Source organism: Pelobates fuscus, chromosome 7, assembly GCF_036172605.1.
Source record: "Pelobates fuscus isolate aPelFus1 chromosome 7, aPelFus1.pri, whole genome shotgun sequence".
Lineage (NCBI taxonomy): Eukaryota > Metazoa > Chordata > Amphibia > Anura > Pelobatidae > Pelobates > Pelobates fuscus.
Genome location: NC_086323.1, coordinates 87,698,097 through 87,715,211, shown reverse-complemented (window position 1 = coordinate 87,715,211; position 17,115 = coordinate 87,698,097). Strand labels below are relative to the sequence as shown.

At 38.6% G+C, this 17,115-nt stretch overlaps 1 protein-coding gene across 1 annotated transcript in view; it reads left to right on the top strand.

Moving 5' to 3' along the window:
* The first annotated feature begins 71 nt into the window (after positions 1-71).
* The window catches only part of ANKRD45 (ankyrin repeat domain 45), a 62,491-nt gene continuing 45,447 nt past the window's right edge, over positions 72-17,115 (top strand). The window contains exons 1-3 of the mRNA XM_063426184.1: positions 72-195; positions 3,218-3,491; positions 12,724-12,891. Coding sequence (XP_063282254.1) covers positions 3,248-3,491; positions 12,724-12,891 — 412 coding nt within the window. The 5' untranslated portion in view covers positions 72-195; positions 3,218-3,247. The remainder of the gene's footprint in view (positions 196-3,217; positions 3,492-12,723; positions 12,892-17,115) is intronic.

The window sequence follows — 17,115 nt, the reverse complement described above, 5'->3', positions numbered from 1 at the left end:
ACCAACGAAATCACCGAAGAGTACGTTCCCACCGTTCTGGCACATCTGACCAATCAGAAAGCAGGAGATCCAGCTAAAGCGAGGCTTGACACGCATTTATCCGGCGGACCCATTAGCCAGGAACACAGCTGTGCTGTATCCATGGAAACGCGTCTGTCAAGTTTTACAACCTGTTTCTCTTCATATGTACTACAGGTAGTAAGTGCGGGTGTTGGGGGTATACAAGATGTTTAAAAGCTAGTGTATGGATGCAACACAGATTAGGTTTTTTTCCGTGTATAAAGTCCATGTGAATAGCTAGCTGGGCATCAATGGAAACGTAGTTCTGCTTACGTTTTTAACTCGCAATAAAAATAAAAAAAAACCTTGCTGTTTGTAGTAGTCCACAGTACTGGAGTGCCACTGCCCAGTGCTAACTGCTGGCTATTTATATATAGTTAGAGGTTATATAGAGTGGGCCAAAATTCAGAGAATTTTTCTTTTTTGTGTTGCAAGTAAATATTATAACTAATTCCTGGGAGATTCCTCATGGTTCATTACAAAAAGGAAGTGAAAATAGTGGAATTGTATTGGTGTGAAATATTGGGATATTATTGAAAATGTTATGGCCTGTAGTGGAAAATCATCCTGAAATGTGGTTTCAACAGGGTGGCGCTACTGCCAATATAGCCAGGGCCACAATGAACCTCCTGAGACAACTAGCAGATAATTTCAAGACATTCCCAGAATGAAAGGTCACTACATTCTCTGGACCTTTCAGCTCCTGATTACTTCTTGTGGGGATATCTGAAGGAGCAGGTGTATGTGAACAAATTGCGTACACTTGAGCAGCTGAAGTTTAAACACCTTATTTCTCTATGGAGGGTGGGATACATGTTTGTGCTTTTGACACTATAGTGTTCCTTTAAATGTAAACTATGGGCTAGGAATACAAAATTGTATTCCTAGAACTATAGTGCCAGCCTCACTCGCGCTTTTGCTCCTCCAACATCCGCTAACGGGACTTAATATGCATGCGCAACGAGATTGCATTAAGGGAACCTCATAGGAAAGCATTGAATCAATGCTTTCCTATGAAATTTTATCTTACACTTGATGTCCTCATTGCTGAGCGTGAAGACGTCCAGCCTCAGTTAGGCAACCAAAAGTTGCCTAACGACTCGGAAGCGCCTCTAGTGGCTGTCTGGTAGATAGCCACTAGAGGTGGAGTTAACCCTGCAATAGAATTATTCCAGTTTATCAATTATTATTATTATTATAATAATTGTATTATTTATATAGTGCCATCAGATTCCGTAGCGCTGTATCAATAACTGCAATAATTGCCATTGCAGGGATAAACTGACAGGGGCACTGCACCAAAACCACTTCAATGAGCTGAAGTGGTCTGGGTGCCTATAGTGTCCCTTTAAGCATTCATTGTATGTAATATCATTGAAATTGGCGTATTAACACAAATGTTATTTACCCAAACACTATTCTAATTTTAGTCTATAAAGGTGACATGTATATTATCTGAAAATAATACCATCAAGGAGATATGGAATATATGGAAATAACATGAACTTTAAGAAAGAAAGTGGAATGGTTTCTGGTTGTCTCCAGGCCAGAATTACATTATTTTCCCTCATCTACTAAACAGTGACTTATTTATATTTGAGCATTGGAGTGTGTCTTTAAGGACCTCTAAAGGCATCCAGACCACTTCATTACAAGTGGTCTGGTCTGCAGCCTTAAAACATTGCTGTCCTTGTAACCCTGCAATGTAAAACATTCCATTTTTAACCCCTTAAGGACACAACTTCTAAAATAAAAGGGAATCATCACGGAATACTTCTGTCTTTAAGAGGTTCAGAAATTGCAATGTTTACATTGCAGGTTAAAAAATCCTCTACTGGCTGTTATACTGCTCGGCCACGTGATCTGGAAACCCCAATGTGGTGTATTACCAAACTATATAAATTATGTACCCATACACATATAAACTCTGGTCCGTCTACTTTAACAAATATTTATTCAGAAACAACAACAACATACAAATATTGAAGTCATCAGATCCCACTTACAGTTCACCATGATAAAAATTAGCCCATGTCTGCTTACATGTCTGCTCAGTAGCACAGAAAAGAAGGAACAGGGAGGAATGGGATAGGGGGAAGTGGTTATCTCTTTCCTGACTTGTAAAGGTATTGAATTACCTTATTAACATATCAAAGGGTAAAGCTTATCCCCCTGTAAGAAAGGCATACCTGAGCTTGGTCACATGACCCCTGATCACGATATTAGTTTGATGACAAAATGTCATCACACCCAATAGGAGAGCATGCTTTCCTTGTGGAAGCTTGGGTGAGCACAGCTCTCTGCGCATGTACATCAGGTCCTCACTGCTCTGTTATGAGAAGTGTTGGATTGGACATCAGCAGAGAAGGGCATGCTTACTCTGTGACATCACGGGAGAGGTGAGCAGCGCCAAGGGAGCCTTGGCAGTGGAAAAAGGTCAGAAAAATTATTTTTTATCATTTTATATGGCAACCAGTTGGAGACCTGTTTTTAAATAGAGAAATAGACACTAACACATTTGGAATACAGGTCCGTATTCATAATGCTTTAGGGTTCTTTTAAATCACTTTGTTTATGAAGCACTAGTGATTCACCCAGCCTTCATGAAAAAAACGAATTACATTTTTATAGCACTTTTGTGCATACATAAGAGTACACAGTTGATGAAGCGTTTGGCAATTGAAATTGCCAGGAGCTAATTAGAAGCGTGGGGGCAGGAAGATGGTGATGCTGAGGAGGGAGCTCTTCAGGTAAGTATTTCTTTCTACTTACTCCCACATTATACACCAACATACAAGTGGACATGTCATCTTGGATGATTTTTCTAAAAACCTTATTTTGATGGCAAAATACTATTTTTTTTTTTTAGTTACTACTGTGGTTCAATGACTGTGTAGGTCCTCTTCTGAGAAGGGAGACTTTAACTAAAGCAGGCAATATTTTCAAAATAACTGGCATATGGTCTGATTTATATATTGCAATCCCAAAGCCAGAGAAGTCATGATGTAAAATGACAATTGTTTCATTTCCATAAAGTGCATCTTGCAGCTCTGCATTACTGTGCTTTTGAATGAGTTAATTCTTAATCATAAATAAATTAGAAACATTTGTTCATTTTATATTGCCCAAATATATATTTATTATTTCCTATCCTCAGTGAGCCACATTTTTGAAATTAAAGGAGGAAATGGAGAGCTTTGTGCCCGCTGTGAATCCAGTAATGAGATGTGCTTTGGAAGGAGATATACCAGTCCTCCAGTCAATCTTCAAAGATGCAGCTGGTACCCAGAATGAGCAAGCCAGCCAATGGCTTTTGGAGCAGGACATGCTGGGGAGGAATGCCCTATTTTTTGCCTGCATTGCTGGTCACGATGAAATAGTGAAAGAACTTGTTAAAAATGGAGCAAATGTTAAAGAGAAAACAGCTAGAGGTAAATATTCCTTCCTTACTTTTATAAAAGCAACTCCATAAATAGCCTAAATATTATAAATCCCTTCAGTTAACATATAATGTTTACTATGTATTTAGACCAGTGAGAAAGTATAACAACACATTCTCTTACTGTCTTATCGTGCTTATTACCTTTTTTTCGTAACTACTACATCTTTTTCTGGTGGTCATGGTCATGGGTCTATAAGTGTGTCAGCAACATCCCCCTGTTCTTTATTCAACTGCTCTAAAATGGCAGCACCCACGGGCTTCTAGCACAAAAGTCACAATATATTCACAAGTGGAGCAGTGTTGGATGTGCAGTATAAAATATATTCAACCGTAATCTGTTAATCCTCCAGTAGATGGCACTCAATTAGGATACATAGATAGTATAGATTGTATTAACAATATATAATGTTCCTATTATGTACAACTATCTCTCACTTAACCCCTTAAGGACACATGACATGTGTGACATGTCATGATTCCCTTTTATTCCAGAAGTTTGGTCCTTAAGGGGTTAAAGGACCACTATAGGCACCCAGACCACTTCAGCTTAAAATGTCCAGGAATATGTTGCCCATATGTTAAAAGTCCCAAATTGCAATACATTACATAATGGTGCAAATCATAAAGTAGTAGCCATAAAATAGTAATCAACATTACAAAAGCCTAAAAATTCATATATGGATAAAAACAATGTAAAACATTTAAAGTGACCCTGTGACATAATTAAACATATAGATTGACTGAATGATAGCCAAAAAGAATAAGCACTATTGTACTTCAGTGCAACATTTTTTTCAAAGAAAAACCTTTTGTATGAAAAATGAACATATACAGTAGAAAGCAACCATATTTTTAAAAAATCATATTTAAAAAAAATCATTTTAAAATCACTTAATTAAAGAGACAACCATTTTAGATACATTAAATAAAAGATGAGGTTCCCATTCTTGCTTAAAAAAAGAAAAAAGAGAAATTATCTATATGTTAAATCAATTGCAGTACATGATCCAGATGTCTAAAAAAAAAATTAAAAATATAAAAATATCATACTTAAAACCAGGTAAATTCTATAGATAAAAATAAAATTAAAGTAAAATGTGCATAGATAGACTCCAAACATTGATTATAGGACAGGCTGAGTGAAAATATTGAAAATGATAAAAAAAATCTCCACGTGTCTATACAATTTACCTGGTTTTAAGTATGATATTTTTTATATATATATATTTTTTTAATGCAGACATCTGGATCATGTACTGCAATTGACTTCACGTATAGATAATTTCTTTCTCTTTTTCCTTTTTTGCATATTTAAGCAGGAATGGGAACCTCATCTTTTATTAAATGTATATAAAATGGTTTTCTTTCTTTAATTAAGTGATTTTAAAATTATTTTTTAAAATATGGTTGCTTTCTATATGTTCCTTTTTTTTAGACAAAATGTTTTTCTTTGAAAAATGTTGCACTGAAGTACAATAATGCGTATTTTTTTTTTTTATTCTATATATTTAGTTATGTCACAGGGTCACTTTAAATGTTTTACATTGTTTTTATCCATCTATGAATTTTTAGCCTATTGTAAATGTTGATTACTATTTTAAGGCTACTACTTTATGAGCTGCACCGTTATGTAATGTATTGCAATTTGGGACTTTTAACATATGGACAACATATTTCTGGACATTTGCAAGCTAAGGCTCGAACACAAGATATGCAAATATTGGAATTAACGAACTACCAATAGGGATTCTGGTATTTGCCCTTAAATGCCCCTCTCCAAGATGGAGTTATCATCACGTTCTGAGGAAGCTGCAATCAAACGGCAAAACGCGTTGAAGTCATCCAGAAGGGGCGGGGCTTACAAATTGAAATCGCACATCGGTAACCAGAGACCTTGTCGACTGAAGCTCGTGAGGATTTCATTTCTCCACACAAAGATGTTGACAGTGCCACTGAATTGAGCCTGTTAGTGAGTAACGGTATATGCCGTGTTTACTCACCACCTGTTCTCGTGAGAGGTAGTGTTTTTATTCATTTGTTTTTTGCTATTTAATTATACTTGCATATTAAGCATAATAAAACCATGTTGTAAAACGTTAAATGGCTATTTCCCAAAAGGCAATCTCTCCACGTTCATACACATTTTAACTTTAAGGTATAATTACCATTTAAAGTGATACAAGGTATATATACCACACTACTATTACTACACATCAAGTGAGAGATAGTTGTACATAATAGGACTATTATATATTGTTAATGCAATCTATACTATCTGTTATTTTGTTCTTTCCATTTCCTACGTATACTAGTTGAGGGCCATCTACTGGAGGATTAACAGATTACGGTTGTATATATTTTATACTGCACACCCAACACTGCTCCACTTGTGAATATATTGTTGTTTTATTTGTTTTTTGTGTGTTAGGATTGCACTGAAGCGTGTAGCAGACATCAATTAGTAAGTCACAAAGTGCTTTTTAATTGCCTAACCTAAGTGCAATAATATATTTAGTGCTCCAAAAAACTTCAATTTTTACAAAAGTCACAATAATATAGTAGCAATAATGTTGTAGTGTATGGTGTTTAGAGTGCCACTTGGAATCAACAAGAGACAATCTTTGTAGTTAAACTGCCAACATGTGCATTCTCAAAGGCATAAAAGTAATGGTATAAATAGTAGAGAATCAAAGGTGTCACTTGAATAGAAAGTGACCACAAGGTTAAATTTCCAATCCACTCCAATAAGATCCTAAAGGAGAAAATAATAATAAATAACAAAAGAACTTTATGAGCAACTCTAAAAAGTACTAGGACAAATTAAACAGTGTAGCCCTATAGGAGGGGGAACAGCCCTGAGTGAGATGCTCAATAGTAGATAGTCAATAATAAGCATACCACACTAGTTCCAAACAGGTATGGATTGGCAGTACGAGAACTAACTGAAGAGGTAGCAATCTCCCCCTTTATGTGTTTAAGCCCTCATGGAAGTATATACAGCACTGGTTACAACAGAGCCTAGTGTGATCTTCCAGAATCAAAAACTAAAACGTAAAAGGAATAGTGAGAGATATGCTAAATGGTGAGAACAAAGCACACAGGAAAAAATATATAAAAAGAAGAGTATATACAGAGAGATAAGTAATAGGGATATAACCAATTAAATCCAACTCTCTAGGGTTACCAGAGGTCTGTGGCAAGGGTATCCCTAGTCTCTAGAGTCTAGACCTTCAGTCTCATGTAAACACTTTCATGGATGCTTTAATTCGGTTTAGGGAAAAAAAATCCCTTAAATTCTCAAATAGCTGTGATATGATCAATAGCTAATGATTGGTAATTAAGCATGCCACATTAACTCCACAGGATACAAATGTAACGATATGAGAACTAACAGAAAAAGTAGCAATCTCCACCTTTGTGTTTATAAGCCCTCATGGAAATGTATATAACACTGACTACAACAATGCCTAGTGGGCTGTCCAACCTGCGGGCCCCCAGATGTTGCTGAACTACAACTCCCATGATTCAATGACTATCTTTTTAATTGAAAGAATCATGGGAGTTGTAGTTCAGCAACATCGGAGGGGCCGCAGGTTGGACAGCCCTTGCCTAGTGTAATCATCCAGAGGCAAAAGTCAAAACACAAAGGAATAGTGAGAGATAAAAGTAATTGTAGCAGTTGGAACTGTGAAGAATACCAGGCAGTTGCAGTTCCTACCGCACATATTTACTACACACACAAACACACACTGCATTTCAAATACTCTCACTGCATCCACTACACACACATATAAATATTCTTGAAAATATAAACAAAATCTGAATGGCATGTATATTTTGTGCATTTACCACTTAATAAAAAAAAAAAAGATTGGCAAAAACAAACAAACCTGTTTTCACAAAATGGTAAATGTACAGAATATTGGTAAGCTATCGGCTATCAGCCTGAAAGTTCACAGAGTATCGGTATCGGCTCTAAAAATCAATATTGATCGATCCCTACTATTATCTATATACAATGCTTTAAAAAGCAGTTCAGTTTGTAGTGTCCCTCTAAGCAAAATTTGGCTCTTTATGCTAAGTCTAAGTAGAAGTAATACATTTTTAAGTTTATTTTTTTTTCTTCCAGATCCTTACTATGAGTATAATATTAATTTATTAATTACTATTATTTTTCACGATTGTTTTTATGTGTAACCATTCCTTTTTACGACCCGTGTTATTTTTCTGATATTCTTGTCAGAACTCATGAAAATATTTTACATATTCCTGACACTTTTTGAATCTTACTAATTTATTCTAATACTAGTGAATTCTCAGAATAAGCTCAATTTACTTTCCTATTTAAGTGTGTTGATATCTTTATATATTTATCTGAAAGACTATTATGCAGTGTTGTGGTTGTTGTTCTTTTTTGTTTTAATTTGTTCTCTGCAATTTGCTGCCCTCTTATAGGGCATAGCTGGAACATACTTTTTTTTTTTCTTTTTAGTAGTGAAGTGTTCTGTTTATGATAGCAGTTGTATTACATTCACGCAAATTTTCTTTAAGTAAACATATAATTACATCTGGCACACTCTTCAAACTGATTAAAATCCAATAACATAAAGTGTGAAAAAAATAATAGCCAGCATTTGCAAAATGTAAAGCAAATAAAATATGGGGGCTATTACAATACAGAAATTCCACTAGGGAATTAGGTGAACATGCCAGTAGAGGCTCCAAGTGGGGGTAACTATTCAATAGTATTACAAAATAGACAGGCCATAAAATGGCATATAAGTCCAACAATGGAAAATAACTTTATTAGAATATACATAAAATTAGAATAGACAACAACATAATGCGCATTAAAAAGCCATAAGGCTACGGTGCATGACGGGGTCAGATAAAGTTGGACGTATAGGATACAAGGAACACTGTGAGTTAAGAATAGCTTAAGCTACCAACCATTTCTCAGAAGGAGTAATTAATTCACAAGGGTATTTATACATGGATATCCCTTGATGCAGCTAAGAGCCAAGAAAAAGGTCTCAGTTGATTAGATTAAACATAAACAAAAAAAAAAAAAATACTACTAGACACCGCTCTTCTGGTGATATACCAGTTGGAAATGATAAAGTAAAAAAAGTTGTTATATTACAGGGGGAAATAATTTACACATTTTAGCCTAAACAATGTACACATGTTGCCACCATCCCATAATGGTTAGTTGTATTACACTTGCAGTGTGTTTTTGATAAATATATATTAAGTAGAAATGCATCTGCCTTCTCTGCCTTGTAAATGCATGTGCCTTTACTGCCTAGTGCTGTTTCCTAACAAAGTTGCATACTTTGCATACTTTACTTACTCCCATCTGCCACTGTGACAGTAACTGTTGGGGAAAGTTATTTGCCTATATTTTTTATAATGTCCATAGTTTTGACTTCTATGTCACAAGCATAGTCCGCAGACAGCTGGCACACTGCATCCTGCAACTCCTAGCATGCATCCACATGCTGGGAATTGTCAGACATTGAAGGAAGGGATTTAGGTTTTTAATAGAATTGCACGGCCTCTTTCAGAAAACATAGCTACATTTCGATTTTTTCATAGATCTTTCTATATTTCCCTTTCTTAGGTTCTTTCCATAGTTTTTAAAATTTCAACATGGTTTTGGGCATTCTGCTTGCTTTTTTTTTTTTTTGCAAGTTTTCCTATTTAAAGGTTTCCTAATTCAGTGTTCTACGAACTTGGAGATGTGATTTATTGGTATCCACTCAGATAATTGAGGATGTTTATGTGGATTAAAAAGTGGTGTACCATGGTAATCAAGGATTTTTGAAACAGAAAGCAATGTTGATATAGATGAAAACCAAGTACAACTAAGAAATTAGATAATCAGGAAAAAAACTAAAGGAATATACACTGCTCAAAAAAAATAGGGAACACTTAAACAACACAATGTAACTCTAAGTCAATCACACTTCTGTGAAATCAAACTGTCCACTTAGGAAGCAACACTAAGTGACAATTCTAGATCTGAATGAATTAAATATTCTTCTGAAATACTTTTGTTCTTTACATAGTTGAATGTGCTGACAACAAATTCACACAAAAATTAAAAAACGGAAATCAAATTTTTCAACCCATGGAGGTCTGGATTTGGAGTCACACTCCAAATTAAAGTGGAAAACCACACTACAGGCTGATCCAATTTTGATGTAATGTCCTTTAAAACAAGTCAAAATGCGGCTCAGTAGTGTGTGTGGCCTCCACGTGCCTGTATGACCTCCCTACAACGCCTGTGCATGCGCCTGATGAGGTGGCGGATGGTCTCCTGAGGGATCTCCTCCCAGACCTGGACTAAAGCATCTGCCAACTCCTGGACAGTCTGTGGTGCAACGTGACGTTGGTGGATGGAGCGAGACATGATGTCCCAGATGTGCTCAATTGGATTCAGGTCTGGGGAACGGGTAGGCCAGTCCATAGCATCAATGCCTTCGTCTTGCAGGAACTGCTGACACACTCCAGCCACATGATGTCTAGCATTGTCTTGCATTAGGAGGAATTCAGGGCCAACCGCACCAGCATATAGTCTCACAAGGGTTCTGAGGATCTCATCTCTGTACCTAATGGCAGTCAGGCTACCTCTGACAAGCACATGGAGGGCTGTGCGGCCCCCCAAAGAAATACCACTCCACACCATTACTGACCCACTGCCAAACCGGTCATGCTGGAGGACGTTGCAGGCAGCAGAACGTTCTCCACAGCATCTCCAGACTCTGTCACGTCTGTCATATGTGCTCAGTGTGAACCTGCTTTCATCTGTGAAGAACACAGGGCGCCAGTGGCGAATTTGCCAATCTTGGTGTTCTCTGGCAAATGCCAAAGGTCCTGCATGGTGTTGGGTTGTAAGCACAACCCCCACCTGTGGACGTCGGCCCCTCATACCACCCTCATGGAGTCTGTTTCTGACCGTTTGAGCAGACACATGCACATTTGTGGCCTGCTGGAGGTCATTTTGCAGGGCTCTGGCAGTGCTCCTCCTGTTCCTCCTTGCACAAAGGGAGAGGTAGCGGTCCTGCTGCTGGGTTGTTGCCCTTCTACGGCCTCCTCCACATCTCCTGATGTACTGGCCTGTCTCCTGGTAGCGCCTCCATGCTCTGGACACTACGCTGACAGACACAGCAAACCTTCTTGCTCGCATTGATGTGCCATCCTGGATGAGCTGCACTACCTGAGCCACTTGTGTGGGTTGTAGACTCCGTCTCATGCTACCACTAGAGTGAAAGCACCGCCAGCATTCAAAAGTGAGCAAAACATCAGCCAGGAAGCATAGGAACTGAGAAGTGTTCTGTGGTCACCACCTGCAGAACCACTCCTTTATTGGGGGTGTCTTGCTAATTGCCTATAATTTTATGTCAAGACAGGAGGCTTCATATTTGCTTATCTTTCTTTACTGTAACTCCCAGCAGCAAAGAAACAGTTAACAGTAAGTAAAAATTTAACCAATCAGAGTGCACAACAGAGTATGTCCAGCTATCAGGCTCCTCCCAGCTCCTCTTTCTTTGCTGCTAGCCTCCCAGGTGAGTCTATTCCAATAACAGCATGTAATCAATTTCTAAATATATATATATTAGCAATGGTCTAATTTATTTCCATTTAAAATTATATTGCTTTATAGCTCATTCCTTGTAAGTAGTCAATAGTACTTTACATGTAATGCCAAAACTGTCACTTTAATTAAAACACTACCGCCGTCTGCAGCTCCTGTCACATCCGAAACACATCGGATTACTGACAGGAGCCACGTCGGTAACCTGATCGCAGCTTCTGGCTGGCTGCCATATTCGGGCGGTAACACCGCCGGTATTGCCGCATTTGTTTCCCCTACCGTCACCATAGCGACGGGTCCGTCCTTCCGCGGCCATCTCCTTCCCTCTGCATTGCGCTGGCTTTTTCCCGCGCTTCCTCTCCGGCCATCACGTCAGTTGCAACAGGGTGATGTTCAAACGGCTCTCCGGCGCCGCCTTCTGGTTGTCAGGTAAGTTGCATTTAAAACAAACATACATGTTATGTATACACCGAATTAAACAGCACTTAGCTGTTACATTTCTTTTTATTAAAGTGCCTTCACTTTGTTTTATTTTCAGATTGCCATTGAAAATCTAAAATCCTTGCATAAGAGGGTGACCCCCTCTATTCTAAATAATATTGTCTCAAGAGGGTGACCCCCTCTATACTATATTTGTCTGCCTCATTATAGAGGGTGACCCCCTCTGAAAAGAATATTAATATTGCCTGAAAATTACTGAGGGTGACCCCCTCTACTTCATAAACCATTTTTTGCCTCCAAAAGGGTGACCCCCTTATTAATCTATACCGCATGTTATTTGTGGGTGACTCCACGCTCAATTGGTGACTGACACCACTCTTGATACAACGCTTTGCGTTACTTTACCGAAAACAAGTCCACCGCCTATTGAATTATTTATTATATATAAAAAAAAAAAAAAAAAAAAAATACATTTCTTAGTGGTGACCCCACTTTACCAACTATGTCCGATTTACCTGAACCCGCAGTCCCTGCGGAGCTCAAAGCTTGGCTATATAACGCCATTGCGGACTCTATTCCAAAAGCCTTAGCAGCTATCCACGATCAGTCAAAATCTACCTCTAGAGCTCCTTTTGTGCATTTGTCAGACTCGGAAGAGTCAAAAAGCTCAGACCATGAGGAAAACCCCCGCAAACGCCCCTGGAAGGGCGATAGTGCTACCGCCGGTAAAGGCAAAGCACCGGCTGAAACGCCTAAATTATCCATTCCAGATAATAACCCCAACTATAACCGGGATCCATTAGAGGGTTCCACCTCCAACCTGCAACTTCAAGTCATTGACGAATACTGTGCAGGGTATTCAGACGAGGATTTTCCCTCTCACGAACTAAATGAACCCCCCTCTGACTTGTAACTTGTAGTTACATTGTATTGTTTAAGTGTTCCCTTTAATTTTTTGAGCAGTGTATATGTTCTAATAATGGAAAATATTAACAATTTAATTTCACTAAGAAATACATTACGTAACTCTGAGCTGGAGCAGCAAAGAGAGAGAAATAACATTCTATATGTTAACCTTTTATAGACTTGGCTTGGGTGTGATTGTTGGATACGTTTTCTACAGTTATATGTTCATATGATATATATAATCTCTTTTTAAATCCTTTATACTTACTTGCAGGCTATTCACCACTACATTGCTCTGCAGCTTGGGGTCAGCTTGAGGTGTTAAAAGCTCTTGTGGACCTTGGAAGTGATATTATGGCTGTTAACTTTCTAGGTGAAAAAGCATGTGATATAGCTTCCCGGTACAACAAGACAGAGTGTGGTGATTTCCTCAAATGGGCTGGTAAGTGTATTTATGCTAAGGCAGGTTAGCATACATTATAATGCATGAATACTGCTAAACTTAATTTACTGTAAAATACAGATGAACAAAAACACAAAACCATTCAGCAAATCTTTGTTCATCGTTTTATTTGAGTGGAAGAAGCACTGTGGAGGCACCCGTGACATCATACATATGTGCAAGGCTTTTGACATTGCATACTTCTGGTGGTGCCTCCTCTGACTATAATTATATGTTAACATTTTTATTTCTTTTTAGATACATTTTTATATACTTAATTTTGCTCCACTTTAATTGCATTTTTGGGAGAAAGGATAGAGTGATATATGCACTTCCTGACTGTTTTCTGCATTCTCCAAATCATGGATCTAGCAATAGAGCAGAGCCGCATGAGGCGAGTGTAGCACTTGTCTCAGGTACAGCTTTGAGGGGGTGCAGCCGCTATGGCTGGCACAGAAATCCAGCAGCATGAAAATCTCACTCGGTCTCCTACTTTGCACACTCAGGCAATCATAGAGGGGTTCAGGGATATGAATCCATATCCCCACTCCCTTGCACATGGTAGCTTGCTATGCTGCAAACCTCAAGAGGAGCCAAAAAAAGATAATGATGGAAGAACCTATTTGGACCACCATCAGGGAACCACATCAACACCCCAATAAGGTACCTGTGCATGTACGTTTTAAATACGTTAACAGCAAGTTTCCCCTAGTCCTGGTCAAATTAAATCATTCTTAAGAGCAGTGCTATCTCTATCTCTATATAGTAAACCCTCTGAGAGAATCTTCAACTCAGGCTTTCTCTCCAACCCACTCACTATCAGTAACAGGACAAGGTAGGGCTGCCCGCTGTGCCCCATAGTTTTTATTCTTGCCTTAGAGCTGAAAGTTTACAAACAGAAAACCTCACCAAGGATTTGGTGCATCCCCACTTAAGCAGGCAACCAAGCTTCACTGCTTGCAGATGACATATTACTGGCAGTGCAAATAAAATGAAATATTTGTGATCACAAACCAAAGTGCAATTAGTGCAAGTGAAATTTTAGCAGACAGAAACCCTGTATAAGGTGAAGCTTCCAAGGGTACCCCGAAGACTTCCTCCTGTCTTCCACGAAATGTATATACAAAAAATTGGGAAGTATCTGCTAAACCAATGGAAAACAAAAAGGAAAACATTTAGAGACATCTGTCTCTGTCTTTTTGTTTTCCATTGGTTTAGCAGATACTCCCCAATTTTTTGTGTATAATATTACGGCCAGTGACTGACCCAGCTGACTGTCTCTCTGGGGTGATGGCTTTACTGTGTAATTATGGCAAAGTTTTCTACTATAAGAACAACCTGTCCAAAACTCAAGTCAACACCATAGGGATTCCATCAGCAGACCTTTTTGAAGCTTCAGGTTGAGTAACCCTTTGACTGGTGCACACAACATATTTCTTAACTAGGGGTGAAACTTTCTCTGCACCACCACACTCTTCTCAAGAACAATCATGAAGACTTGCTCGCTAAACTCCACAACCTCCTGTCAGAATGGGTTTCCCACGAAACTTAGTGGCTGGGACGCATACAAGCTAAAAAAATTAGCATTCTATAACTCATCCAGTATCATTTTGGACTCTGCCAATTTCTGTGCCAAAAGGATTATTCCAGAGGTTTCGTCGTGCAATGCGTACATATGGAAGAAAAACAAAAAACAAGAGTAGCACTCCACTATATGAGAAGTCACTCCGTCAAGGGCTGTCTGAATGTATCTGATATAACCCTATACTAAGAAGCATCTCTGATTGTGCACTCTATGTTAGCTCTATTTGAATCCTCACCTTGGTTAGCCTTGAAGCAGGCTCATGTCTATCTATACACGGTACTCCAGCTGGTTTGGCCCTCAGCCTACTTAAGCCCTTTCTGACTGACATTGTGCCTACAACAAAGCTGTCATTTCAACTATGGCGGTTGAAGGTTGTTAAGGTGCTGGCTCTTAGTTCTTATCTGCAGTTTGCACCTCTTTCAACACTAAGATTTCACACTTCCGACTTGGACTTACTTAATTGGACTGCAGCAGATGTAACATCAGTGCGACAACTCCTCAGTGGCAACTCAATACTGGCATTCTCTGATTTGACCTCCTGATACGATTTACCGGCTAAAGAACTATTTTTACCTACCTACGGATTAAGCACTTGTTTTAATTACAAAAACTTAACAGTCCAATTGTGTTGTCTCTAACCTCACTTCACAAGCTATTTTATGGCCCTCTGTTTCAGGTTAAGACATTATCCACCTGCTACCGCACCCTCCTACAAGCCTCTTCCTCTCTCAAACCCTCATTTATCAAAAATGTGAATCAGACCTCCAACGTTCTTTCCCCTTTGAAGTATGGGAAAAAGCTTCAAGGTCATGGAAGGAGTGTCAAGTGTATGTCCCACTGGGAGTCGAGTCATAAATTGTGGTTCAGATGATACCTGACGCTTGTTGAGCTAGCCCATATCTACCTTGATGCACAAGATTCTTGCTAGATGCACAGATCCAGCAAAGACACACCCATCCACATTTTGTAGGAGTGTGCACCCCTAAAAACCTTTTGGGTGGAAATTCGAAACCTCATCCTTACCATAACACAAATTCTCCTACCTCAGGAACCTCAAGCGTCCTCTTGGACATGCTTCCCCAGTCAGTCCTGAGACATCAACAATTCTTGGTCCTCCACATCCTCACAGATGCCAAAAATTTTATTGCATGGCATTGGGGATCGACTGTCTTACCGCCTACCCAAATTGTGATACAGCAACTACAAACAACGCATAATTAAGAAGAGATGGCACATTGGAACCTAAACTCGCTCTCGATGTTCAAGAAAGTCTGGTTCAACTTGGAGGCAAACTAAGCTCCATAAGCCCTTGCTGGCCATGGTGGCCCAGGGACCCACTAAACTACTCCTCCCCCAAACCCTACTCTTCTGTGCTATTGGGTTATTTTAGGCTCACATAGTTCACAACTGAGCCATGGTTGTTTGATACCCTTATATTTAAAAATCGGCACTGTATTCAAAAGGTGACGCCATTTATGTAACCTTTTGGTATTTTCTGTAACCCCACAGTTCTGTTTTTTTTTTTTTATTCTTTATTTTTCGGTTGACAGAATTGACAAGTACACATATGTTGCACAAAAGATATTGCGTGGGCTTATGCAAAAGCCAAAGTGCAAACAGTTCAAAAATACATTGTGATACAGAGAGGTATATACAGGTAGAGTAGTTATCTGGTAATGCAACATTATTTTCTCGTATGCGATTCTGTTCTGTCGAGTTTCTAAACATTTTAAACAAACCAAAACAAATCTAAACAAGTTTAAACGTACTGTGTAAAAACAAAACAAGTGCACACTCTTACAGCTAGGTGTAATCAGGCTCTACACTTAAGTGGAGGATTCCCTTAACCTTCACAAATGGTTACATGCAAAGAAAAAATATAAGGGGAGCACTGAAATACAAACGATAATAAGATATATGTTGATGGGACCGTATTTACAATGTCCTGTAAGTAATAAACAACCAAATCATAGTGCAGACATATGTAATAAAATGAGAAATAGCACAGAAATTATATGAATTTCCAACTCACAAATATAGAGCCAAAAGGTCACCTGGCTCTAGTGGTAGACGCCTTGGGATCTTTAAAAGGGGATCCACTACCCTCTCTTTATCTCCTCCTGGTTTCTTCCACTCCCAATGAAAAAGTAGAGATGTAGGCATTTTATTATTCAATAAAATCAAATTAACAAATAAAATAACATAAAGGATTCTACTGAATCAAAATGACATAAAATAAGTCCTTCAGATAAGTCCAAAACGCGTTTCGCCAGTAACTGGCTTCCTCAGTTGGTGTGAAAATTCAAATATGAACATCTCCTCTTTTATAAGTCCTTAATTAATCGATTACCGGCATCTGTGAGGGCGGGCATCCACTTGGTGGAATGCACGTATGACACGCACGTCCTTGCCGACCTTAACATATGCGGAATTTCGGTCCGTGGAGCGAACACGTGACCGGATGACGCGTGCGTCTGTGCGTCAATCACCTGATCGGCTTCCTGTTTCGTCTTCGTGGAACGCAAATATCCGGAATTTGTACAGTCCGTAATTCTTAATACGAACTAAATAGTTCTAAGTCCACTCTCATATTAATGAACATATGGAGGAAAAAAGGAGTTTAGAGAAAAAAGGGAAAG